The sequence below is a fragment of the Miscanthus floridulus genome, chromosome 15 (assembly GCF_019320115.1).
Source record: "Miscanthus floridulus cultivar M001 chromosome 15, ASM1932011v1, whole genome shotgun sequence".
NCBI lineage: Eukaryota > Viridiplantae > Streptophyta > Magnoliopsida > Poales > Poaceae > Miscanthus > Miscanthus floridulus.
This window is the reverse complement of record NC_089594.1, coordinates 3838495-3864121: the sequence shown is the minus strand read 5'-3', so window position 1 is coordinate 3864121 and position 25627 is coordinate 3838495. Positions and strand designations below refer to the sequence as shown.

Here is a 25627-nt window from a genome sequence, read left to right as displayed (position 1 = left end):
TTAAGCCTCCGTGATGAGTCTCAAGTTTTCAATTATAGTAGAGATATGAGTATGTTACAATATTTAGATTACATTTTTAATATACGGGGTAATGATATGACCATCAATTTGAACATTAGTTAATAAATATGTTATAGAAATAAGTACGTGTGTATTTAGACTGATTAGAAGGAAATGAAAAAGAATGATGAAATTAATAGCATGCATGTGATTGATAAGGGCATTTCTTTTTTTCTCCATAAAAGAGTTTACCATAAAAGCCCTTTGACCAAAAAAATTATAACTAAGAAATTAAAGTAAATATTGTAATCCCTTACGTGTTAGCATGTATGTGTGCCAATGTGGATAATTCATAAGATGACTATTTCAAAAGACCATGCAAGGTTTCATGCTATCCATGCATAATTAGGCCTGCATGCCAATTCTGTGGTGTTAGTGATGCCACCCGATTTGTATCTAGACCTCTTTGGTTTACTTGAGGATCTTTCGGTGCATGTGGCTGATCTTAGACCATTTCCTGCCAAGATTTTTAGTCTACTAGTAACTAACTTTTAGTTGAAGTTCAATAGTCGAACATGTACTGGTTTGGTTGTATCGTATTGTATTTCTATTATTAGTGCTTGAACTCTCTATATATACACACAAAACTTATATGTGCAAAGCATATATTGTAAGCCCTTCACTTCCAACAACATATACCCTACACATCTTAAGTTTAATCATGGATGCACGATATGTTGTTTTGTGTTTCTTCCTAGTACTTGTCTTAAATGGAGATCCTACTTCTGCAGGTTTGTTTTCCCTATATATTCGTCCTTTTTCACCTACTTAATGTATATTTGATGACGTAATAATGCCCTTTCCGGTTATTCCACCTTGCTTCAATTCTATTCATTCATTTATTGCCCTTTCCAAGAAACTCAATGTTGGATATTTATGCTAATTTGATGGTCATTCTACTATAATGGATATTAAGTGAGATAATAATTTACTAATGGTGGTTATATTTCTTGTAGAAAATTGTTGGCAATTTGTTAAAGTCCATCCATTCTGTTTTAAGGCTATTTGCAAAGCAAATTGTTATTTGGAGAGCAAATCCTAGGGTGTCGATGTGGGAGGATACTTTTGTTCAGGACATGCAATTCATGGCTTGTGCATTTGTCAATTTTGCAAACATTAGTTATGTCAGAGTAGAAGCGAAGATACTCGCTTATATGGTAGAATCTATTGTCAAGAAGTCATGTCCGAATAATTATAGTGTAATGCTAACTAGTTACGATAGATGCTACTAGTTAACTAGTTGTCATTTTTTTCTAGATTTACCATCTTTGTTTGCTATGGTGGTTCCCTCAAGGAATAGTACTTGCTTTTAGTAACCAGACATTTTAATAGTACATTGTGTTCCCCTCTTTATGAAGTTTTTAAGCCTTTTTGGGCTTGTTGCTTTTTGTTTGTCTGACCTTTATTAGACATGTGATGAGCTTGCGGCGACATTAATTTATTTGAAATTAATGTGTGTGATTTTCCTCCTTTGAGCTAGAGGAATTTGTATATTTTGATATGTTCACCAAAATTCCTAGCTTCAACAATATACTTCATCCGTTCCAAATTATAAGTTGTTTTAACTTTTTGTGTACTTTACAAAATCTATGTACCAAAAAGTTAAAGCGACTTATAATTCGTAGACAATTTGGGCATTGCGGTCTCGTAGACGTGGTCTTGTGAGTTGTAACAACTGCCCCAAGCGTACGTTAAGATCGGCTGACAAGGATAAGATTGAGGCATGTCTGGTGTGTACCGTGTACACGTACGTACGTGCGTGCAGCCCTGCTGCTTGGTAGTGTGATCATTACTGAATGGAGTTGCGATCGATTGGCCCCAAACACAAGCAGCTAGCAGTACTGCTGTGTCAGGCTGAAAACTGAATGGATTATTCATCCGTGTTTCCGTTTATCCTGAATTTTATCGCGCTGTTCAGTAGGTTATTGTAAGTTCGTTCTAGCCAACTCATGGTCTTGACAAGCTAACTGTTTTAGTAAATAGCTGAAATCAAAAGAGCAACTCAACATACAGAGTCAAATAACCATCACAGGGCTACTGGATTCATCAATGTGAGTCCCATTCTACACTGGGGCCAACATTTTTTTTTCGAAGAACACTAGGGCCAACGCATCCTTGCGCCAAAGAAACTTGATGCCAAGCACATGTGGGACTTCCCCCGGATTATCTTGAGCATCCACAGCGTTAATTTCCGCGAAGTAGGCTAAGCGATATGTTTATTTTCTGCAAGAAGTTTTACTTAGAGCAGTTCAACCCTCGCCTTGGGCATCTTGATCTTTTCACCTTCCATTTTGTGTTCCATTCCAGCTGTCAGAAGTTGTATCATTTATAAAACGACTCCAACATAATTTGCAGCCACATCAGTCATTCATGATTCGCTATAAATATTTACTTAATTATCTTCGAATATCTGGTCAGATTAGGAACACAATGTATTCTCCACCTGGCACCATGTAAAACCCCTTACCTAATTTAGATAAGTGCCCGGGTCACAAATTCACAACCCAATTTCAGTATTTTGCTCGTTATTTTTTTTCCAATTCTTCTATATGCGATTACCTTGGGTATTAGTGATATTAGAAGAATGAGGTATCAGTACTATAGCAGCAGTGTGGTGCCAATGAACATGATTTTTTTTTTTTTTGGACAGCAGCACACGTACCACAAGCTCATAAATATGGTCGCTACAATAGAAGCATGGTACATTAAGATGCAGACTATGACTACCTCTGGCTCTAATGAACTTCATCTCAACCAAGCTGCTTGTCAGATTGAAACAAAACTATGGTTATTGGACAGGATAAAGCGAATATAATGTTCAATATTCGTAGCATCATCTATCTTTAGTTTAACTGGGTGATGTGTCTGATTACACTTATGAGTAGAACAAAAAATAAATACCCTGTTCAATTCGAAATACAAGGAAACCATGTATCGGTAAAAAAACAAATTGAACGGGTATTTATTTGTTTGTTCAACTCATAAGTGTGATCCAATACATTACCCAGCAAAACTAGTAAAGATGGTGCGTGGCAAATATATAGAACAGTGTATTTGCTTTATATCCTGCACAATGCAAACCTGTTGCTCTAGAGTCTCCATCTTAACCGTAGGAGCTACCTAGGCATGCAAATGCTGCAGCTTATCGATCTGGTATGGTAGCTACGACTTACCAATGCAATGTGTCCATGGAATGGCTGCCTGCCGGTTGCCCACTGCACCGCATATATACACACACACACACACACACACACACACACACACACACACACACACACACACACATAGATGCATGCCTGCTGCAGGTGAGAGTGAGAGTGTGAGTGGGTGATGGGGCTGGCAAACGGCTTCTGCCATCTGCAATGCAAGCGGCAGGTGCGCACGCACAAGACGTGTTCTTGCATTATTGTAACTGCCGGCCAGCGTGAAGATCGTCTGACAAGTGACAAAGATGAGATTGGTAGAGACACCCCCAACACAAATTAAAGCACCTAGCGGAAGCAGTGTTGTTGGGTAAGTCTGAAACTGAAGTCGCCTTTGCAGTTTCAGAGGTGTGTTCTGAATGAGAATCGAGAAGGCCGCAAGTTTTCAGAGTGTGTTCTGAACGATTATGCAGTAGATTGTGAAAGTCTGGAACTAAAAGAGCAAAGCACAACACACAGTCAAATAACCATCACAGTGCTACTGGATATCCATCAATCGAGTGCCGTTCTACACTAGTTCAGTACCAACTCTGTCACATCCGGTGTTGCTGCATCATCGACCCAGTCAACACAAACAGCTCAATGTTTTACAGTTCTCCGAGATTCAGAAACTGAGAGGAGGAAGACCTCCATCATGTCTACTGTTGTCAGTTCAGGCTAAGCAAGAGCCTTCTCAGTACTAAATTAAGTTTTTGCCTAATATCAGTTTACTGCTCACTTGGTTGTCAGAAGTTACAACATCTCGCCATGTCAATACTGTTGTAGGCAGTTACAGTCAGAGAACAATTGCTGAGCAGTAGCATCTCTTGCCAATCGACTTCAACCCCGTAGTCACCCAACCACACCCTTCCTTGTAGCGTTCCACCTGACAGATCGCCATTACACCAATGCTAAACTGTTAGCCACCATGCTTACTTGACAATTATTGTATACAGAAAAAAAAACGACAATGACCAAAACAGCATACTTAAGGAAACCAAAGAATTCATGTTCACTTGTTCAGATAAAATGCACTAGCCACTGACATGACAACAAACTGGTATATGTAGTAGGGACAGAAAAGCAAAATAATAAAAACAAGTGCTTAAGGACCCAAGAATATGTGCTCATCTCAAATGCAGTACACTTCCATGCCGAGACTGGTATGATAACAAACAACATATGCAGTTGATGTAGGCAGACCCTTGACAAAAGCCAGTCCAGTGACTGCCTCACTAGTCACTATCGAGCCCTGGCAGCTAAATACAAGGTTTTGGATGTATGATTCTTGGTTCCAGCTTATAGTTTGAGTTATCGACAGTCAAATGGGCATGGTAAGAAATTTATCAGTTGGCATAACTACTTACCACATCCAAGATTGTATCTGCTTCACCTTTCACCCCACCAAAGGTGAATATTGAACCACCAAGCACAGCTGAAGAATGGTATCCTCTGGTGTAGTTCATGGGTTCAACCATCATCCATGACGGCATCCTTGGCTCGTACACCTCAACAGTAGCCACCATTGCTTTAGCCCCGGTGTCGTATCCACCAATCGAGAATCTGGAAGAAAATACAAAGGCAAATTACGTCAACAAAGGATAGTATACACCCTGATGCGCACCCGCGTTTCATTTGCTGGGCACACGTTATATAGCATTTTTTTCAAAAGGAACATCCTACATATCTTCAGCTCATTGTTTCAACATATAAAGAAAGAGTTACATGACTTACATCTTCTCATCAAGCACTGTAAGTGTATGACAGCCCCTTCCTGCACTCATCTTTGGCAGCATTTTCCAGTTAGGCTCCCGAGGATCAAGTCTTTCAGCAGAGCTGCCAATACACATCACAAAGTTAGCAAATAGTTTTCTTGCTGTTCCTCTCACTTCAAATACCACTGCCATTATAGCAATAGAGAATAGGATAATGAACATTTATGAAATAATTCAGTTTATTTAGATTTGCACTAAACCATAGGCCATCACAGGTTTAACTAATTGTTTTGAGATGTTTGGAGGTTTTATGAGCTGTTGTATTTCCACCAGATCAAAACTAAACCAATCAAGTACTAAGTACAGGCAGGAAAAGTACAGCACCTTAGATATTGAACACCATTGAAGCCACCAACAGCATAAATCACACCATTTAGTGCTACACCAGCTAGAGCAAAGCGCTGAAGAACAGTGTGACAAAGTCAGTCAAGCTAAAGAGTTTATCATATTATGTGGATATTTGTGTCAGAAGCAAATATTTTCCCAAAAAGGACAGCACATGAAATTGAAGTGGAACCAGGAACTGTTTTTCTTCACACAGTTTTTCATGAGTAAATGGTTATTATTTCTCAAGCTGTTTGTCTTAGGCATATTTATGCATTTTCTACTAAGTGATTCAGTAATGTATGAGAAGAAAAGCTTTCACATTCTAGAACAAATGAATGGTAGAAACTGATACCTTTTCCAGCATAGGTTGATTCTTTATCCACTTTCCATGCACAGGATCAAACATCTCAACATCAGAGAAACACTCGGTTCCATCTCCACCACCAAATGCATAGATTCTCCCATTGACACTAACCCCAGCAAGGCTCCTCTTTTCACGAGTCAACGATGGGCATGTGGACCAATCATCACGGCTTCAGTCATAACAGTCAACTTCATCCAAAAGATAAATGCAGAATCAGGACAGAGATTGAAATACGAGAGCTCAAGAGGGAACTAAAAATAGAAGCCAAGTAGTAACCTGTATCAAACCAGCAAGCACCATCACCACCACCAAGAACAAATATCTTGCCCTCTAGTGCAACAGTTGAGGTATATGACTTGCCAACAGCCATTGGTTTGAGGGGTGTTAGCACGTCCAATGAAGGGGAAAAAGAGTCTAGTGATGGCACAAATGAGCAGCCATCAAAACCACCAACTAGATAAATGACATCTTCTGAACCCAAACATTGTTCTACAAACTGGTTAAGTGAATCGTCTAGGGTCAAAGGATCTATTTTAGAATTCAATGTCTTAACTGTTCCCTTTAGTTCAACAATTCTTTTCAGTAACCTCTCATTCACCCCTTGTAAATGTTTGACTTCTTTGTTGGACCAAGCCTGCATTTTGAACATAAATTAGATTTAACCACCAAAACTTTTTTGCCAGCACATTAGATGTTTTTCCTATACTTCGGGCTTGTATACTTTTTCTCTACTTCCATATTGAAAGGGTGAGGTTGAACAATCGATCATTGAGGATCCTAGCTGAAAGATTGATTAGAAACTAAGCAGATGCGAGACTGATTTATAAGCATAATGGAAAAATCTTTTCATTTCATCCTGCCTTAATTCTTCCATTTCTTTAGGTAGCCGTGAACCAAAAACACTACAATCTTATGCATTCTCCCTATTAGTGCCACATAACAAATTTAGCCATTCTAGAGTGCAAATTTAGCTATTCCAATCCTACATAAATGCAGTCTAGTATCAGTAATAATAATATAAAAAAATTACTCAACATAATGTCACTTGCTTTATTCTCTTGGTTCCTAGATTATCATGCTAAGTTATCAACACATCTATTCAAAGTGCAATTTCTGGTTTATTTTTTTGCATATAAATTTCCATAAATTTAAGATTACATGGTTTAGTATAACAGATGCAAGGCTGCTAATGAGGTTATAGCATAAAGAAGAGACCTGCTTCTGCTCCATGACCTCTATTCGTCCAGATAACTCTTTAACTACATCAATCAGCTGCAAACAAAAATTAGTGTGAGAAATTGTGCAATAGATAGACAAAAACTAAGCATGTTAGCTAGACTGAATGAACTGAAGCACGAAACAAGGATGATAAGATGGAATTCAGATATCAGTTGAGTTCAAAGTTAAAACCTTGGCTTCTGTGCACGGTTCAGAGTCCAATAACTGCACCAGCAAATTAGAATGCCCCAAGGACAGCTTATCAACTTCAGACTCTAAGGTTTCTGGCAAAATAGAGTTCCCATCCAGAATTGCACATTTGACCTCTTGGGCATACTTGCAGCTATATGCATCATTATCTTCGGTTTCAGTAGTGTTGCCATAAAAACCAGTTTGCCACTGCTGACCAGGAAAAGTCATGCGCCCTTGTAACACCTGATCAAAGCTCGGCATTTTTCCCTGCTCATTAGGGTACTGCTGTTGTTGCACTGGAACCACCCTATCTGATAGTGCATAGTTCTCCCTCTCTGGTGATGTGTGTTGACAATCCAGTTCATCGAAACCACCAGAAGATTCATTACCTGAGCTTGAATGTTCTGCATCCACATCTCTTGTCCCAACTTCCTCAAGATTGTTCTTCTTCACTATGTCTGCATATGACTTTACAACCTTTTCTGATTTGAGGAGATTGTTCCCCTCAAACTCTAGTGCCCATCCAGGTGACAGCACTAATTCTCTCCCATGCTCATCAGCTGGTGCTGCGGCAGGGGGCATCCAGAAATTATTGGGGGGTGAAGGAGAAGGAGTAAACATATCCATCAAAACACGTGTTTGAGCATGATCCAATTCAAACTTGAAAAAATGGAGCTTCTGGCCAGGGACACCGGGTGTGTTCTGATAGTAATTGGCTACAATAGCATTTCTGAACTGATTCTCAGCAAGCGGGAAACACCACACCCTTACCCGCATTGCAACCTACACAAATAAAAGGGCATGAATATAGAAGCCATTTTATTGAGAGTGAAAAAGAAGATGACATTCAAAGTACAAACACCAGGGCTTGTACCTGGGCAGGATAGCTTGTTTTGCCCTTGCTATCATGTGACCATGCATTTGATTCAGGACAGAACTTTCCATTCCCTGCAGCTTCATAAATACCATACAATCTTCGATCATCATAGTTGAAGAGGAAGAGAGGTAGTCCTTCCTTAATGTTTCGCACATACGAAATATGTCCTTTTGGCAATCCTGAAACATGACACAAATGGTAACCAAGTCACTGGATCACTCAACAATTTGATATACTTTGGGAAGCATGGAATGATATACCCCTCTTACAGGAAAAAGAAAACAAATGAATTAAAGGGGTAGCTCAGTTTTGTAAATACAAAGCTTAGAGAAGAGTTGTGATCAAGAGAGATCAAGAGCATACCAAAAAGTTGCCGTGAGTGACACTCTTGAATGGTATTGTTTGTGCAACCAAATATCACAGCTCCAAGGTCTTGTGGTTGGAGGTTTCTTGTGGGAATGGACAGGTTTGTTGGTCTTGTATTTTTTACAACCTGGCTCCACGAGGATTTGCTCGTCACCATTGTACTGATACTAGCAAGATGAGAAACAAAAGAAGAGGAATAAATATACTGCACTACCCAGTTGCATGTTTGATGCATGAGGCAAGAAAAGGCAATGTTCTTCAGGAATCACAACTAGTTATTTTCTATAAACATGAAAGCAAAGATCAAACGACAGTAATGCAAATACAGATACTACAATTTGGTATTATCACATCATTTGACTCAGCTTATTGTACACTACAGTTCAAGAAAACTCTCACTTGCTGCACATTATATTTTCAGACTTGTTTTCTCTGATTCATCGCAACAGAGAAGAAGGCAACATAATTAGGTACATATACATATCAATATCAAAGTGAGCAGATGACCCTTGCTGAGACTTTATTTTTCATATCATGGTGCACAAATGTGTTTGAAGTGGCCAATTTTGCACAAGTTACTAATAATGCAAACTGAATTTCAATGATGAGTAGTATGCAAGTGCAGCTACATTACAAGTTCAGTGTCTCAGGTTAAGCTTGGTATTTTGGTAACAAACTCCAACAGATGCGACTGCCCCTGGGCCCTGGTTCCTGAGTGTTGATATGTACTAGCACATGGAGATGAAGCTCCAGTCACTGAACTCGTAGTTGGAATGGAGTACCAAATGATGTGCAGCAGTTCAATCAATAAATAATGTCTCAGTACAATGCCCAGTCCTCCCACACAAAAGAAATTGCAGTGGGACCACAGGGCAAAAATTAATGAAGGAACTTCTCAAGTTGTACATGATTGAAGGCACCAGTAATTGGGTATGACACATGCGAAATAAATGAAGTGGAATACGGGAGAGACCTAAATGGTTGGCCCCTTGATGTTCATTCTAGAAGCAACAACAATTATATTACTCAGGGGGGTGAAAAGAAATTCCCCCTGACCCGCAGACAAAACTCTGTTCTTTTTGAGCGAAACAAAACCCTGTTCTATTCACGAATCTTTCGGGATCAATGCCCTTGCCCTGCATAGATTGCTGAATGCTACATTGCGTTATCAGCTAGGGAAATCCTACCCTCGATCGAATCATCAGCGCACGCACACGAACCAATCGAATCATCAAGCAAAACCACTACTTTTTTTCTAGGAGTACTAAAGGGTGAAGTAGCTCAACTCAAATCCATCCAAGAAGAAGCAGAATACAACCAGAACAGAAAAGGGAGATTATCTCGTGCGGACTATTCCTAGACGAAAGGCACAAGCTTTATGGTGTTCTGCTGGTCGGCGGATCAAGCAAGCGAGCATGAAAGTGGGGGGGAGCAAAGGGAAAGGAAATGCTAGCGGTTGGGGTTTCGTGGTACGGCCCGTACCTTGGAATCCCTTTGCTTTGCTTGGAGTGGAGTCGTGGAGTGCCAAGCCCCACTGCCGCACTTGTTCCAGGATGGAAGAAGACGGAAGGCGGCGATCGCACTCGGACGCGCTGCAGCGAAACCCTCGCCCACGCCGATCGAAGTGGTTCTTGCTCGCACCGCACTCACAGGGCGTGGATGGAGTGAACTGCTCTGCCTTTGCGCCTCTGGCCTGGCCTCTGATGAGCCTGCGCGGTGAGCAGAGAAGGAAAGGGAGCAGTGATTGAGGAGGATGAAAGGTGAATGTAAAGGTGGTGGTGGGTAGAAAAAGCAAATGCTGTTTTTACTCCTCCGTCTCGTCCGTCCTCCCCGCGTAATGCGTGTCAGTATCTTTGTACTCGTACAGTATGTGTACTCCGTACATGTGTATTTACAGCAAGCAACAAGGAGCCAGTAGAGAAGGATGCCTGGCCCACCCGACAGAGGCACAAGCACAGTGTAGTGTAGTTGTGGTTTTCCGTTATTACAGGCAAAGATTTTTTTTTTTTTGAGAAATATTACAGACAGGCGAAGGAAGGAACCAGTTTCTTCTGTTACATGAAACGGTGCCTCTGTCATCCGTAACTGAGGCCCGAGGAGCCACACCCACACCCATTGGCCCACTGCTGGTATGGTATGGGCTACATATATACAGCCCGGTGTCGGCCCACTCAGGCCCCCTTTGGATCTAACTTGAAAGCAGGATAGGAAAAAGGTAGGGATAGAAAAAGTGGAGGAATATTATATTATATTAAACTCCATATAGCTCCTAGAATCCGCGCAAAAAGAATGGTTTGACTACTGTTAGTTACTGTTCACCAATCTCCTGCTACCACGTGGACTCGTGCATGTGTATGCATCGGTTTCACCTCTCCCGATTAATTTAATTGAGGCCTGCTGCTGCACGGCTTCACCCTCGCTCTCTCCGTCAACGGAAAAAATAATAAGGAAAAAAAAACTCCTCAGCCGGCAGCGCACCTCGCCGCCTCCGTCCGTGCTTCTTCTTCCTCTTCCTCTCCCCCAGCGGTGGCGGACGCGGATGCGGCGTCCTTCCTTGATGGAGGCTGCTCACGTGGATCGCTTCATCGCCTCTTCCTCTCCCCCAACGGCAACGGTGGCGGCGGCCACGGCCAGCCTGGCCTAGGGTTGCGCGCGGCACCAGGTTGGAGAGGCGGCGATGGCGATGGCGATGGCGCTTGGGATGTCGGCATCAGTGGGGCAGAAGCGACGATAAGAGGCCGCCCTCGTCCTCATCTCTGCCAGCAAGCATGGGCTCCCCAACTGTACCTCGCCGTCGTCCTAACACTGAGGTTCACGCCCCCTCCTCCTCCTCCATCTCGATCTGTTATCCGATCTTCATCTACTCGGTGTTTGGGTAGGTCTTACCTACCTGCCTTTGTGTGGTTTCCACGTCCGAGAAGTGCTCCAGGCTCAACATCTCCTCTCTCTCAGGTGCCAGATCCCTTCATAGCTCCTTCGCCGATGCTCTCTGTCAAATTTCCCTGGACTAATTAGTTTTTTCTAGAGCCTTTTACCAAAAGATGCTCATTTACATTATATGCCACCAAATGACAAACTCAACTCAAGAGATCTTACAACAATCCTATTTTCTGTTTATGTACGGTGGGTCCAGCCCCTGTCAGCCACGTGGTTCCGTCTCCAGGTAGACCGGTTGGGACTGACGGACGAGCGTGGCTCACGCCCCTGTTTTTATGCTCGACAACTACAGCTTGTGTGTGTCAGGCCCTCCGTTTCCTTCCTGTTCTCTCCGGTGTCTGCACGTCCATCTCATGGAAAATGCGTCGTGCTCACAGCCTTGACCCAATGAAGACGCTTCATAGCGCGTGTTTAGTTCCCACCTCAAATTCCCAAAAAGTGCTACAGTACCCATCACATCGAATCTTACGATATATGCATGGAGCATTAAATGTAGACGAAAAAAAAACTAATGGCATAGTTTGGTTGGAAATTGCGAGACAAACGTTTTGAGCCTAATTAGTCCACGATTGAATACTATTTGCCAAATAAAAACGAAAGTGCTACAATAGCCTAAATTCCAAAATTAGGGCAACTAAACACGCTGATAGTTGCATACCTGCATTTGAATGAATGGTCTCTGGTCAGGTCAAACACAATTCGTGTGTCCGAAGTCGTTGTAATCGTAGGGCCCCGGATGTATTTTCCCACATATTTGGTGCCTTTTATATGAATTGCAGTAGGATCATATATTACTTCCAGAAATTGTTGGGAGAAGGAGTAAACATATCCATCAAACACGTATCTGAGCACGATTCAATTCAAACTTGAAAAAAATACGCTTCTGGCCAGGGACACCGGTATGTTCTGGTAGTAATTGGCTACAATATTAGCATCTCTGAACTGATTCTCTGCTAGCGCAAAACACCATCTAGAAGGCATTTTACTGAGAGTGAAAAACAAAATGACATTCAAAGCACAGACACCAGGGATTGCACCTGGGCAAAATAGCTAGTTTTGCCCTTTGATTCAGGACAGAACTTGCCATTCCCTGCAACTTCGTACGTACCATACAATCTGCAATCATCATAATAGAAGAGGAAGAGAGGTAGTCCTTCCTTACTGATTCATAAATACGCAATATGTGCTTTTGGTAAGCCTGAAACATGACACAATTGCTAACTAAGTCAGACAGTTAGTGAATCACTCAACAAGTTGATATGCTTTGGGAGGCATAGAATGATATACCCCCCTCACAGAAAAAAAAACAACTGCATTAAAGGGTTGTGATCAAGAGAAATCAAGAGCATACCAAAAAGTTGCCGTGAGTAACACTATGCAATGGTACTGTTTGTGCAACTAAATACCACAGCTCCAAGGTCTTGTGGTTGGAGGTTTCTTGTGGTAATGGACAGGTTTGTCAGACTGGTATTTTTTACAACCTGACTCAAACGAGGATTTGCTCATCACCATTGTACTGATACTAGCAAGGTGAGAAACAAAAGGAAATTAAGGAATAAATACACTGCACTGTCTAGTTGATGTATCCAGTTGCATGTTTGATGCATAAGGCAAGAAAAGGCAATGTTCTTCAGGAATCACAGCTGCTTATTTTCTAGACATGAAAGCAAAGATCAATGGCAGTAAGGCAAATACATATACACAATTTGGTATTACCATATCATTCGACTCAGCTTATTGTGCACTGAAGTTCAAGAAAACTCTCCCTTGCTGAACAGCATATATATATATATATTTTTTTGACTTGTTTTCACTGATTCATCACAACAGAAAAGAAGGCAACATAATTAGGTGCATCTACATATCAAAGTGGCGAGATGACCCTCACTGAAATTTTCTTTTTCGTATCATGGTGCGCAAATGTTTTGGGAGTGGCCCATTTTGAACAATCTAGTGATGATGATACTAATGCAAAGTGAATTTCAATGATAAGTAGTATGCAGCAACACTACAAGGTCAGGGTCTCAGGTTAAGGTTGGTAATGAACTCCAACAAATGCGACTGCTCCTATTTCCTAAATCCTGACTGTTGATATATACTAGCACATGGAGATAAACCAAGAGATGAAGGCTCCAGTCACTGAACTCGTGGATGGAATGGAGTACCAAAATGATGTGCAACAGTTCAATCAATAATGTCTCAGTACAATGCCCCGTCCTCCCACAAAAAAAAATTATACTGGGACCACAAAGGCACTTGTAATTGGGCAAGATGACACATGCATGCGAAATCAATGAGCAAAACCCTGTTCTGTTGACGAATCTTTCAGAAACAATGCCCTGCATCTGCATAGATGGCTGAAGGCTACATTGCCTTGCCGTCTAGTAGTGGAGCGAAATCCTAAGCTCGATCGAATCATCAGCGTGAGCCCACAAACCAATCCATTCCAATCATCAGTAACAAGATCGATCGAGCTAGATCACTACTTTGAGTGAGGAGCTCAACTCAAATCCAAGAAGCAGAATGAATAGAACCAGAACAGAAAAAGGATGCAAAGGAAATGCTGCGGTTGGGGTTTCATGGTACGGTCCGTACCTTGGAATCCCTTTGCTGAAGCCGTGGAGTGCCAACCAAGCCCCAGTGCCGCACTGTTCCAGGATGGAAGAAGACGGAAGGCGGCGATCGCACTCGGACGCGCTGCAGCGAAACCCTCGCCCATGCCGATCGAAGTGGTTCTTGCTCGCAGTCACAACACAAGGCAGGCGTGGATCAGTGGAGTGAACTGCTCTGCTCGGCCTTTCTTGGCTTGGCCTCTCTCTGCGCCTGCGCGGTGAGAACTGAGAAGAGACAAGAGCAAATGCTGTTTTTACTGCTCCAATTCCTCCTCCCCACGTTTTATACGTGTGTCAGTGTCTTTGTATATGTATACAGTACGTTGTTTTCAGAAACATATTTACAGTATATGTACACGTATTACAGCCAGCAACCAGCAGAGAAAGAGGTTTGGCCCACCGACAGAAGCACAGACACACTGCAGTAGCTGTAGTTTCTATTATTTCTCGGCCCGATTAGCGAACCGTAGGTCCACTGCTATGGTATAGCTATAGCAGGGGGTATAGTATTTGAAAAACTCCTACCGGTACCCCGACTGGAACTCATAAAGGGCTATTCTGATATAGAGGAGTACTCGGCTTAGAAAGGCTCTAAATTATAGACTTTTTGTAACCTTTTTAGATAGGTGTGGAGGAAGTAGTAGACTTCACAGGTCCAACAAAAAAACCCCCGACTTCAGCAGCACCTTTGATAGCTTGATGGAAGAAATATATGTATGCGGTGGGCACACGAACAAAATAATTAATAGCGTACCAAAGTTATTATTTATTAACTAATAATAGGTGCTCCACTATTTCTTTATTAATACAAGTTACAGCAACATTGCTTTAGCACATCCGAACGCAAAGACTACTCATAACCCAGTAAAACAGAGACTGCAGCACAGACGCTCAAATACTAGAGCTACACCCATAATTATGAAGGGCGACACCTTGATTCCAGCACCTAAAGTTCAACAGCATGGCATCGTCGGCAAGTCTCAACAACACTTAGCTTTACCATAGAGGGAACTTTAGGCTCAATGTACGTCCTGATGGCCAAGAGCGCTCGTTGAGCTTCCATGAGAACATGAACGGGCAATGGGGAGCACTTGTTACTTTTATTAGCATTAGCAGACTCGGAGCACCTAGAAGAACTCTGATGGGTCCTCAATGTAAGGCATTCAAGTGATGTCACGCTCTCAACAATATGGCATGTTAGCTCAACAAGACTCTTTGCTGATGTGAATCCTATGATCTCCACTGTCTTCATCTTGTGGTGCTGCTGTCCTTGCATCTTCCTCAGATCCGAGGGATCGGCAAATATGGAGACGTGTTCCATTTTCAATTGGGATACCTACATAAGATGAAAAAGGGGAGAGAAAAAAGTTATAGTCATGGTTCTGGAGTGTTAGCTATTGTTACCATAGTAATATGAGTGTCAACTTACAAACAAGACCAAAGTCTCCAAGCAAGGGCAACCATCAAAAAAAGAAACAAGAGAAAAATAATCATAGGCCGGAGGAAAGGTTGCAGTGCTAAGAATAATATTAAGGTTTTTGAGGTGGAGATATTTGCTATGCAGCAATGGCGTATTGATCTGCGAAAAAGATGAACAGGTCAGTTATACTCCAAGGTATATGATATGACTGCTGTAAGTATGTAGCATAAAAATATGAGTATTGCTGGTCCAGCCAAAACAGTATACCTCACTTCTTGAATATATAGTGGCAATTTTAAGGTTTGGCATGCTGGACGGAAGTTCAGCACAAACGCAATGAACTGCGCCAGAGAAGGACAAACTTAGCTCCTTCATTTGCAATGTTTCTCCGAGTGACAGTTGAATGTGGTCTCCTTCATAGCAAAAACTGGAAACATTTGGAGCTTTGCTTTCTATAATTTTCAGCTTCCAACAACCTAAAACCTCTAGGTACCTTAGGCGCTGCAGCGTGCAAGGGACCTTCAAGCAACCTATCCCCTCACAATACCTGATTCCCAAGCCCTCCAAGGCAAAAGAATTGGAGAGAAGGCACCCTAACTCATCCCCAGTAAAACTGACATAATAAAGATGCAGTTTTGTCAGGCTTCTTAAACAACCAAGTTCAGTTTTGGGACGGAAGGAGCAACCAGTAAGGTATAGGTATTGGATTGAGTCTCCACTCCCATTAGAAAAGAGTGAGCATGGGACATTGTATTTTGCTCTCCTTGGCATTGAAAGTGAAAGTTCTTCGATTCCTGATCTAACAGCAATCTGGAGCCAACTGTCGACATAACCATTGTAACCTCCAAGCATCTGAATATTGAGTTTCTTGACACCAACGCCTGAATGCCTTTTCAGAATCTGGTCAACTTTGCTACAGAAAACTCTGGCGATATCATCATTTTCATATTCCTTCTTATTCGACCTCAGCGTCTTCACACTGAAAGTGAGGTTGGGATGGCATCTCCAGGAACGTAGAAAAGCACGAGACACACAGGCAGCTCGGGCAGCAGATCGCATTGGCATCAGGGAATGTATATGACACCAGATGTCCTGCACGCATGTTACAAAAGCATGGAAGAGAAATTCAGCATTAAGGAAAATGGTTACTCTAGATGGAGAAAAAAAGAACTGAAGAAAACTATGACAACGTAACCCAGGTTCTGCGCACATTGTTGCACAATGGGTTTTCAATGGCCACTTCAAAAACACAGTATGCAACTAGAGCTGATTAAATACTTCGAAATCTATTCATACTTCTTCACTTAAAAAAATATGCATGTATGTATGTATGTATGTATGTATGTCAATACATGCTTCAAAATCAGGGTAGATTGGACACAGCAAACATGCACGTACGGAGTTATGGGCAGGGTATCAAACTACCAATGGAGCATCTTGATATATTATTAAACCAACAGGAGGCCCATGCAATTGTGTTGTACTCCCTCCATCCCAAATTATAAGGCATTCCAAGAATCTTGGAGAGTCAAACTTTTTCAAGTTTGACCAAATTTATATAATAAAATAATAATATTTTTATACCAACTAAGTATCATTAGATTCGGTATTACTTATATTTTCATAGTATATTAATTTGATGTTATGAACCTTTGTATTTTTTTATATAATCATTGGCTAAACTTAAAATACTTTGACTCTCCAAGATTCTTGGAATGACTTATAATTTGGAATGGAGGGAGTATCCATCAACTTCGTCAGCCACAGTGCAAGAGACATGATATAAACCTTAACCACTGAAGTGTGATATGATAATAGGCTGAACCCACCCACCCCCCAATGATCTTCATCATATATGTACCCTAATCACTAGAAATTAGATAGAAATTAGCCAAGTATCTTTGTAGATCTAGCAAAATAGCAAATAAAAAAAATCTATTCATCCAATGGTTAATAGGTTCTAAATTAGTCATAACTCCTCTAGCATCTACTGAGAGGGCCTTTAAAGAAATGGAACTTGGCAGATAAATACTAGAAGTAAGATTGTAGATGGGTTTTTGCATGTATAATTATACATATCTTTGCTTCTCATTTATTTTGCTGTTCCATGAAATTTATCGACACTTAGTTGGTTGGTTCTCGGTAGGCCAGCCCCCACCAAATATCTGAATCCTGGCTCTGCCCCTGTGAACAGGACAGTAAAAGAGTGCTATCCTACAAGGGTATGCACTATGCAGGTCTAAATCACAAGGAATTGCCTGTAATGGTCCAATGGAGATAACATGAGACACATCAAGGGAGACAGTACTAAATGATGGTGCCTTTACAGACATGTCATGGCAAACCTAAAAGGGAACCATTTTATTAGATCATACTGCCGCCATTCCGGTTTAGCTTTTTTAGATACAATAGCTTTCGTTATGCACTTAGATAAAAACTATTTCAGATACAAGATACATAGTAAAAGCAATGTATCTACAAAAGCCAAAACATCTTGTAATTCAAAACGGATGGAGTAGATTCCAAGGATTTTATAGATGATATAACGACTAGTGGAAAGCAAAATCTATTGATGGTAGGTTGAGAGGCTCCAAGTCCAAGAAATTCCAGCTTTTACACATTGGAGGCCAGAAGAAGGTTTCAGTGTTATTATTGTACTTATTTAGGAGCAAACACTAGCTGTTCTTAAAAGTTATGCACAGTTGGAAAAACACAAGGGTTTGGGAACCATTGTGACACATGTTTTACTGACATTTCAGTAGCACTAAGCCTACCATTAACAAAATGCCATGGCGTACCTCTGGAAGCCTAGGTATCTGTGCCTCACCACCTTGAGAATCAGCTTCTTGCTGGCAGGGTGAGACCTCATTATTATCCCGTGAAGCAACCAACCCATCTGCAGCACAGCATTGGTAATTATGAGTAATTCGGAAATTTGAGGCGCAAAACAACAAATGCACACAGAGGAATCCTTTTTTGTCCTCTTGTCAAACATCTGTTCAGTAATAATATTAACACAGACAGCTTGTTAAAACAGAGCATGCAGGTTTTTATCTTTTCCCCAGAGCGTGCATAGTAAGTAACCTCTCCTCAGGTTTTATCTTTCTAATGGAAAGGCGGGGCTCTGGCCCGAAAGCAGTTAAAAAAAAGGTTTTGTCAATCTGGGCGCAGCCAAAGAAACAATACAGTGCATGCCATCAGCTACTGCTTTCAATTTCTCCTCCCTCACAAGGAGAGGCTCTCATCTCGGATTTCACTTACTTATACAGGTAATATAAAAGGAAGTAACGAATTCAATTGAATGTATTACTGTATTGTATTGTATTCCTCTGGAAATCTCCTTGGAAAAGATTTTTTTTTTCTGCAAACAGATTCACATCAAAACTACAAGGCGGGAGGAGAAGAAAGTTTGGATTTTTCTATCATCAACCGGATTATATAAGAAAAAAAAACAGAGGAAAAGAAGGCGGCGGCTTACAAGTGGTCTGCGCTCGCCGACGAAGGCGGTCCGGCTGCCGCTCCATGGACATGTGCTGCATAAGATCTACAGGCCCCATGTCTTCCTCTGTGTAGAATATATATAGATAATCTATATATCCCGGGCCGCCTTAAGGCGGAGTCGAATCACAATCCCTCCCTCTCTGCCTGCCTTGAACTGAAGATCCAGCCTCCGGCGTCTCCCCTCCGGGCTCCGGCCCTCCCTACTGGAGGAGCGTCAATTTGAGGGAGGGATTGGACTCAGATTTGGGAATCCCACCCAACGAGTTCGGTTCGATTTTGTACACTTGGACGGGCCGCGTTTGGAAGGACTTCGATTTTACACGGCTTCTGCTCCGGCTCTTGAGAGAGCCTTGCACCTGAAACACTGTAGCTTCGGCGAGGCCCTTCCGGTCCCGGAGCCGGAGCCGGAGCCGGAGCTGGACGACGAAGCCCCCAAAAATTAGCTTCTCTCGGCTCTCACCTGTGCGCACGCCAAAGACCGGCTGCGCTACCGCCCCGCCCGCCCGTGCGCCGCTCTGCCACTTGAACGCACCCGAATACGGGCATGGAAAAAGGAAGGGCCGAAGTCGATATATAGACGTGGCCTAACAGATGGAGTACGGAGTATAAAGCAAAGTATTAAATTTATTTATTTTTTCCTCAAAAAAAAAAAACAGAACTATGAATACCTCTGTAATGAACTCAAGTTACTGACTGAGGTCAATAGTTAAGCAGACAAAGGCAGTATGGATATTCAACATGTTTCAACATGTTTCATCCATTCTAGAAAAAATAAGAGAAGATATTTTGCCAAACGTTTTTCAAAAGTGCTTTAGAGGAGCAAAAGCCAAAGCTATTATTTATGGAGGAGCCAAAGCGTTGTCAAAGAGATATTCTTGAGAATTACACAGTACACCGTAGGCACTCACAACATGCATGCATACTCACTCATATGATACACATACACAAACCATATCCATATGAACACCTATATGAACACACTTACGCAAAACTTACCATGATAACATATTGCCATTAAATCCTAGAATAAACCCAGAAAATGCGAGTACCCGTGCTAAATCGAGGACTTAAACATGGGTGGGTAGATTTCACCACAAAGAACTCAACCATATACGATTGCTCTAATGTACACCCTTCATAATTTTGTAAGTTTAATCAAATTTATTTATATATTCGAATAGATCTTGCATTCTTTGGGACGGAGGGAGTGAATAGGTCCCCAATTGAGTAAACAAAGGCAATGATACATTTATGGGCCTGCTCACAGCTATGACTACAAGGATTGAAAAAAAAATAGTTATAACTTATTGTAGTACTAGCAAACGCCTATGCATTGCAACGAGACTATTAAAATATATATTGATAGATTTTTATTTTATAATTTATTTTTTGATGTCTATGATAAGCATAATATAAATTGGTGCTTGTAATATTATGAGTTATTACAATGCTCTATTAAATCCATATTAAATTAAAATAGAATTTTAATAGATTTTCTCTCTCATTGTAAAGACATAAATATTTACACTCGATATAACATAACTTTTTTCCACATTAACCATGTGTGGTAGAGTTAAATATCAATTTTCATGGTTTTCTATAAGAACATTGAAAAATATCCATACCTAATATTTGTTTATAGACAGAGGTTAGGGTTCAAAGAAGAATATTTATAGTTATGGTGTACGTCCGTTGCAGCTAAAGTACAACTTGTGGCGTAGTCACCTAAACAACTTGCGGCTCAAGATTTATTTAAGAATCGCGTCATCTATCCTAATACATGTTGGAATTGGACGCTGTAGCATTGTTGGGTGCATCTTATAGTAGGACGCTATATCATCGATCATCATAGACATTGTGCAATCGATCTTGCGGCAAGGCAGTGATGCAAATAGGAGGTAGGTTTATTGTCGGTGTTTCGTACAAGCACCGGCAAGTAAATTTATAGTAATACGCGTTAGGCTCGGATGGTGCGCTAAAGGACACAAGATTTATACTGGTTCGGGCCGAATGTCCCTACGTCCAATTTGCTGCTGCTCGTGTTATTAGCACCGTGAACGGTCTGCAGTAAGGGGTACAAACGATCGAGAGAGGGACTGGTCCCAAGTCTCTGATGGATGGGTTGAAAGGAGGCCAAGAGCTTCGTGGCCGCTTGACTGTGTGTATGAGTGCGTGGTCTTCTTTTTCGGTCCCCCTTATGGGATAGGCGCATCCCCTTTTATAGATCAAGGGGGTGGCTTTACAAGGATGAGGGCTTTATCTAATCTTGTGGTTCACGTCTACCCGGCCTGGTCCTTCATTCTGATGAGTGCTAAGGAAGATAAGTGCCTATAACACTGTTGATGTCCCTGTAGAGTGTCAGGTTGATTACAGAATGTTGTTCTGCTCAGGGTATGGGCTGTAGTACAGTGGTTTTGACTTATTAGCCTTTTCCAGCCTTGCTCCGCACGTCTTCTGGTTCTTGTGAGTCTTCGTCGGAGTGTCGAGGGATCGGGGTCCGGAGTAACGCCGAGGTCAAGGCCTTCTGGCTTTGGACCTGAGGGGTCGGGAAGCGGGCGCCGCTCCCTCGGATCTACAGCGTGGTGACGGAATTCCCGTCATTCGTGGAGATAGCAAATCTTCTTCTGGAGTGTAGCGGTTGTCGTATATCTTCGTCGGGTTCCGTGTCCTAGGGCTGAAGGCGGCGCCTACAATTCTACAGGGTGAGGAGCACGCACCTGTACAACCTTTCGGGCCCTGCGACGCCCGGAAGGGTCTAAAGCACCTGTCCCGTCCTCCCCTGGCAGTACTTTTCCTGCCAGGGCGCAGGGTATGGTTCTTAGAGCCATGGTTGACCCGAATGTCTTGTCTTTCCCTGTCTCTATCATCCTGAGGGAACAGGGAGAAGTGGTCAGGTAAGATGAATCCAAACTTTAGATATGGAGCAGGGTGAGGCTCGTTCCTCGTCGTCGGGCGAAGCGGAGACCAATCCCTATCTCCTGGGTGAGACCGACCCTGCCCCTCTAGGGTCGGGCGAGGCGGAAACTATCCCTCAGCCCTCGGGCGAGACCAAGCCCGCCCTAAAGGCGTCGGGTGAGATGGAGACTAGCCCTGAGTCCCTCGGGCGAGGCAGAGCCACCTAAGAGGCGTCGGGCGAGACGGAGACTAATCCTCGGCCCTCGGGCGAGACCGAGCCCACCCCAAAGGCGTCGAGCGAGGTGGAACCAAGCTCCTATCATCCCAGTAAGGGGTGAAGCAACGCTCTTATGCGTCCAGAAGTTTTTAACGTTCGGTGGTTATTGGTTCCACCTTCTAGGGTACCCCGGTATTAGGTCCCCGATAGTAGCCCCCGAGCCTCTAGGTGATTCGAGTAGAACCGCCTGGAGGGTGTTTTTTATTTCATCGGAGTTTCTTTGCCAGAGGGTGCGCGCGAGCGCACCCGATGGGTGTAGCCCCCGAGCCCCCGGGTGATTTGAGTAGAGTCGCTCGGGGGGTTGTATCGGTCCCTTCATGGGTAAGGCTGAAGGACTTAATTTTTTCGTCAACTGGTCATTTTTTCGAGAGGGTCGTGGTATCCCATTCGCGGGGAACTTATTTTAGGACTGACCTAACTGGTGCTTGCGCCCTTGATTTTGGGTCGTTCATGGACCCTTCCTCAGTTGGGCCGGCCGCTGAGCTTCGGGGCCCTAAGTGGGCCAAGGAGAGGAAAAAAAAGGCCTTCGTGGCTTGTGTTTCCCAGGTGGGTAGAGAGTCCGGATTCGCCTAGGAAAGGTGAACCGTCCACCGTGATTTTTGGGGTGAGAGGATAGGGACTGCGGGCGGGTGTCCCGCGACGTGACGCGGCGGCGCGCGTGGCAGGCCCGGAGATCGAGGCGGACGGTTGCCCTTCTCGCGTCCGTCGCCCCCTATAAAACCGTGGGGTTTGCCCCCAGGGTTCCGTATTTTGCTCCCCTGCCTTTGAGTCCTGAAACATCCACCGCCAACCGCCCCAGCTTCCTATGCCCGTATCGCCACCATCGTCCGGCTTGCGCTCGTGTTGCAGCCGTCGTCAAGCTTGCACCTGCCCTTCCCCCCATTGCTTTAATGGAGTTGTGGGGCAGATCTAGCATCACCTCATGGCGTCTGGAGGGCCTCGTCCGCCGTGGCCTTCTCCGCCCATAGTCCACCATCCAGGAGTGGCTGCTACCTGGCGACGAGGGCGAGCCGGTGCCGCCTGAAGGGTATGTCGTCTCTTTTGCCATCTTCCATGAGCGGGGATTCGGGGTACCCGCGCATAGATTCCTTCAGGGGCTGCTGGATTACTATGAGGTAGAGCTGCAGCATCTAACTCCCAATGGGATTCAACACATGGCAGCATTTGTTGCCCTGTGCGAGGGTTTCCTAGGGATCGATCCCCATTTTGATCTGTGGCGGTATTTCTTTAACATTAGTCTGTCGAAGAGGAAGATTGGGGGGAAAGATGTGAATGCGCCGATGGGGTGTGCCAGCATTCATCTGCGCCATACCCGGTCGAAGGGTTATCCATACATGCGTCTGGCGACATCCAACAAGGGATGGCACTCGCAGTGGTTTTATGTTAGGGATGATGCGAGTGCCACCCTACCGAAGTATACTGGACGTCTTATTGTGGACGTTCCGGAGTCGTGGGGCTGGGGCGTCTAGTCCAAAGACAAGAAACACATCTCCGACCTTCTTTCCGCCCTCCAAGCCCTGAAGGGTCGGGGTGTAAAGGGGACAGGGATTATCGGTGCCTACCACGCTAGGAGGGTGGCGCCCCTGATGGCGCGTGTGCTTCCCCTGCATTGGATGATGCCCGGGATATCGTTCGAGGGGACGGTGCTTGTTGACGAGGCGCTCCCTTACTCGGAAGTGGCGCAGTGCATCAAGGAGGCGACAGAGCCGACGAAGGATTCTACAGGCAGGGTCCTCGACATTGTGTATCCGGTGCCCAGACACCCCCCATGCGGCCGGAGCCGGGATTCTTTGAATTCGTAAGCCCTCCTCTCCCGTGCTCTTTTCTTTTTCCTGGATCTCCATTTTTTAACACTTGCTTTATGACGTTGGGACCAGCCGAGGGGGCTGGTCTTTAAGGACAGCCTGGTTCCACTACCGAAGGACAAGGTCATGGCGGCGGCGAATCGACTCGCGGCCGAGCGGGACAAGAAAGCAAGGGAAGGGATGAAGAAGGCGAAACGACTGAAGCAGGAGGCACGGGATCGGGGAGAGGACGTGAGCAGTGAGGACGACGACGATGACGATGATGATGACGATGACGACGAGGTAGCCGTCGGCGTGGATTGGGGCGTCCTGGAGGATGAGGACACGCTGACGAGTGGCCACCCATCCGTGCAGGGGCCCTTCCCTTTCCACGCGGAGGGAAGTAGATCGATGAGGTTAGTGGAGGCCGGCGAGTCCACCGCTTCGCACGGCGTGTTGGCCGAGGACCGGTGGACAGGGGAGGGTGGGCTTGCCGCCGCCATCCCCGAGGCGATGATGGAGGGGAGCAGCTCCGGTGCTGCACCCCATGAGACGATGGAGGGGGGCGGCTCTGGTGCCACGCCCGACAAGACGATGGAGAGGAGCGGCTCTGGTGCCGCGCCCCGTGAGACGATGGAGAGGAGCGGCTCCGGTGCCGCACCCCGCGAGACGATGGAGGGGAGCGACTCCGGTGCTGCGCCCGACGAGATGAACCCCCCTGCCCCGGAGTAGGGGGCAGGTATGAAACGGCCCCGCCTAGATGAGTCGGGGCAGGGATCTGGGGATCCATCCCCAAAACGCTTCCATCGGCCGAGGACGTCAACGTAAGCTGCTGATTCCTCTGTTTTCATCCTTTTTCCATTTTTATTTTGACTTAATGGTTATTACCTTTGTGCATGTTCTTGTGGACGGGTCACCCCCTGGGGCTGGCGCCCAAGAAGAGCCTCGCCATTCAAGCAGGACAGATGGCGTCGCCTGCCATCACCCCTGTTTTAGGCAGGAGTGATGCCGATGTCGGGGCCACATTGGCCGACCCGACGGCGTCTGTGGTGGCGCCCACGCCCGCGGAGGTTACCGAGCAGGCGGCTTCCTTCATGGCGGACATGGTACAGCCGGCCAAGGGCCATATACCGCCGGTGGAGGCGGTCGTGACTGCGCCAAGCCTGGACCAGCCGGGTACGGCCGTGGTAGCGCATGAGGGCGTAGTGCAATCCGCGCCACCGGGGGCCCAGGTGGATCCGCCCATGGCGCCCGAAGTGGCCCAGATGGAGGAGGATCCAGTCGGAGGATCCTCGAGTGTGGTAGTGGTGCCGCATAGGGTCAGGAGGGAGCCACCCCGCCCTTTTGTCGGGAGGAGACCGCTCCCCCACGCGGGGGGAGTCGCCGCTCCAGTGGATGGCTGCTCAGGACCCGACGTCGGCCCTTTTCTCGCTCGATGATCACTCCGAGAGCATGGAGCGGGAGGGTCTTGACATTGGGATCTCGACCATGCTGAATGCCCTGGACCAGGCCAGAGGAGCCCTCCGTGAGATTGTTATTCCTACTACTCAGGTATTTGCTGGGCTTTCTTCTTTCTGCGCATGTTTTTGTGTTTTCGCTTTTCTGATACCGGTCTTCTTCCTCTTCAGATTCTTGTTGCTCGTAGCCGGAAAAAGTCCCAATTTCTCCGTGAGCAGAAGGCGGAGAGGGATCGCCTTTTCAAGGAGGCCCGGCTGCGAGCAGACATGGCCGCCCAGCTTACTACCGCCCAGGAGCGGGAGGCCCAGGCGCGTCAGGACATGGAGGAGGCCCACGGGATGTTCGAGGATCTGTCGGCGAGGTCTAAGCTGGATGGGGAGGA

At 44.6% G+C, this 25627-nt stretch overlaps 1 protein-coding gene and 1 pseudogene across 1 annotated transcript; both read right to left on the bottom strand.

The window, feature by feature from the left end:
• Window positions 1–3727: 3727 nt before the first annotated feature.
• LOC136509076 (uncharacterized) lies at window positions 3728–10067 on the bottom strand (annotated as a pseudogene).
• A 4589-nt stretch (window positions 10068–14656) lies between these two features.
• LOC136509080 (uncharacterized) lies at window positions 14657–19360 on the bottom strand. The gene is made up of 5 exons (XM_066503886.1): window positions 18809–19360; window positions 18129–18226; window positions 15598–16422; window positions 15340–15489; window positions 14657–15246 (listed from the first exon to the last, which is right to left on the bottom strand). Exons 1-5 carry the CDS (start codon window positions 18885–18887, stop codon window positions 14857–14859), a joined length of 1542 nt encoding a protein of 513 aa, XP_066359983.1. The 5' UTR covers window positions 18888–19360; the 3' UTR covers window positions 14657–14856.
• Between the last annotated feature and the right edge of the window lie 6267 nt (window positions 19361–25627).

Coding starts and splice junctions, on each gene's coding strand:
- LOC136509080 (XM_066503886.1), bottom strand. CDS start 18,887: ATGGGGCCTGTAGATCTTATGCAGCACATGTCCATGGAGCGGCAGCCG. Junction 18,227..18,808: donor TCGGCGAGCGCAGACCACTT/GTAAGCCGCCGC, acceptor GCTGTGCTGCAG/ATGGGTTGGTTGCTTCACGG. Junction 15,490..15,597: donor CTATATATTCAAGAAGTGAG/GTATACTGTTTT, acceptor TCTTTTTCGCAG/ATCAATACGCCATTGCTGCA.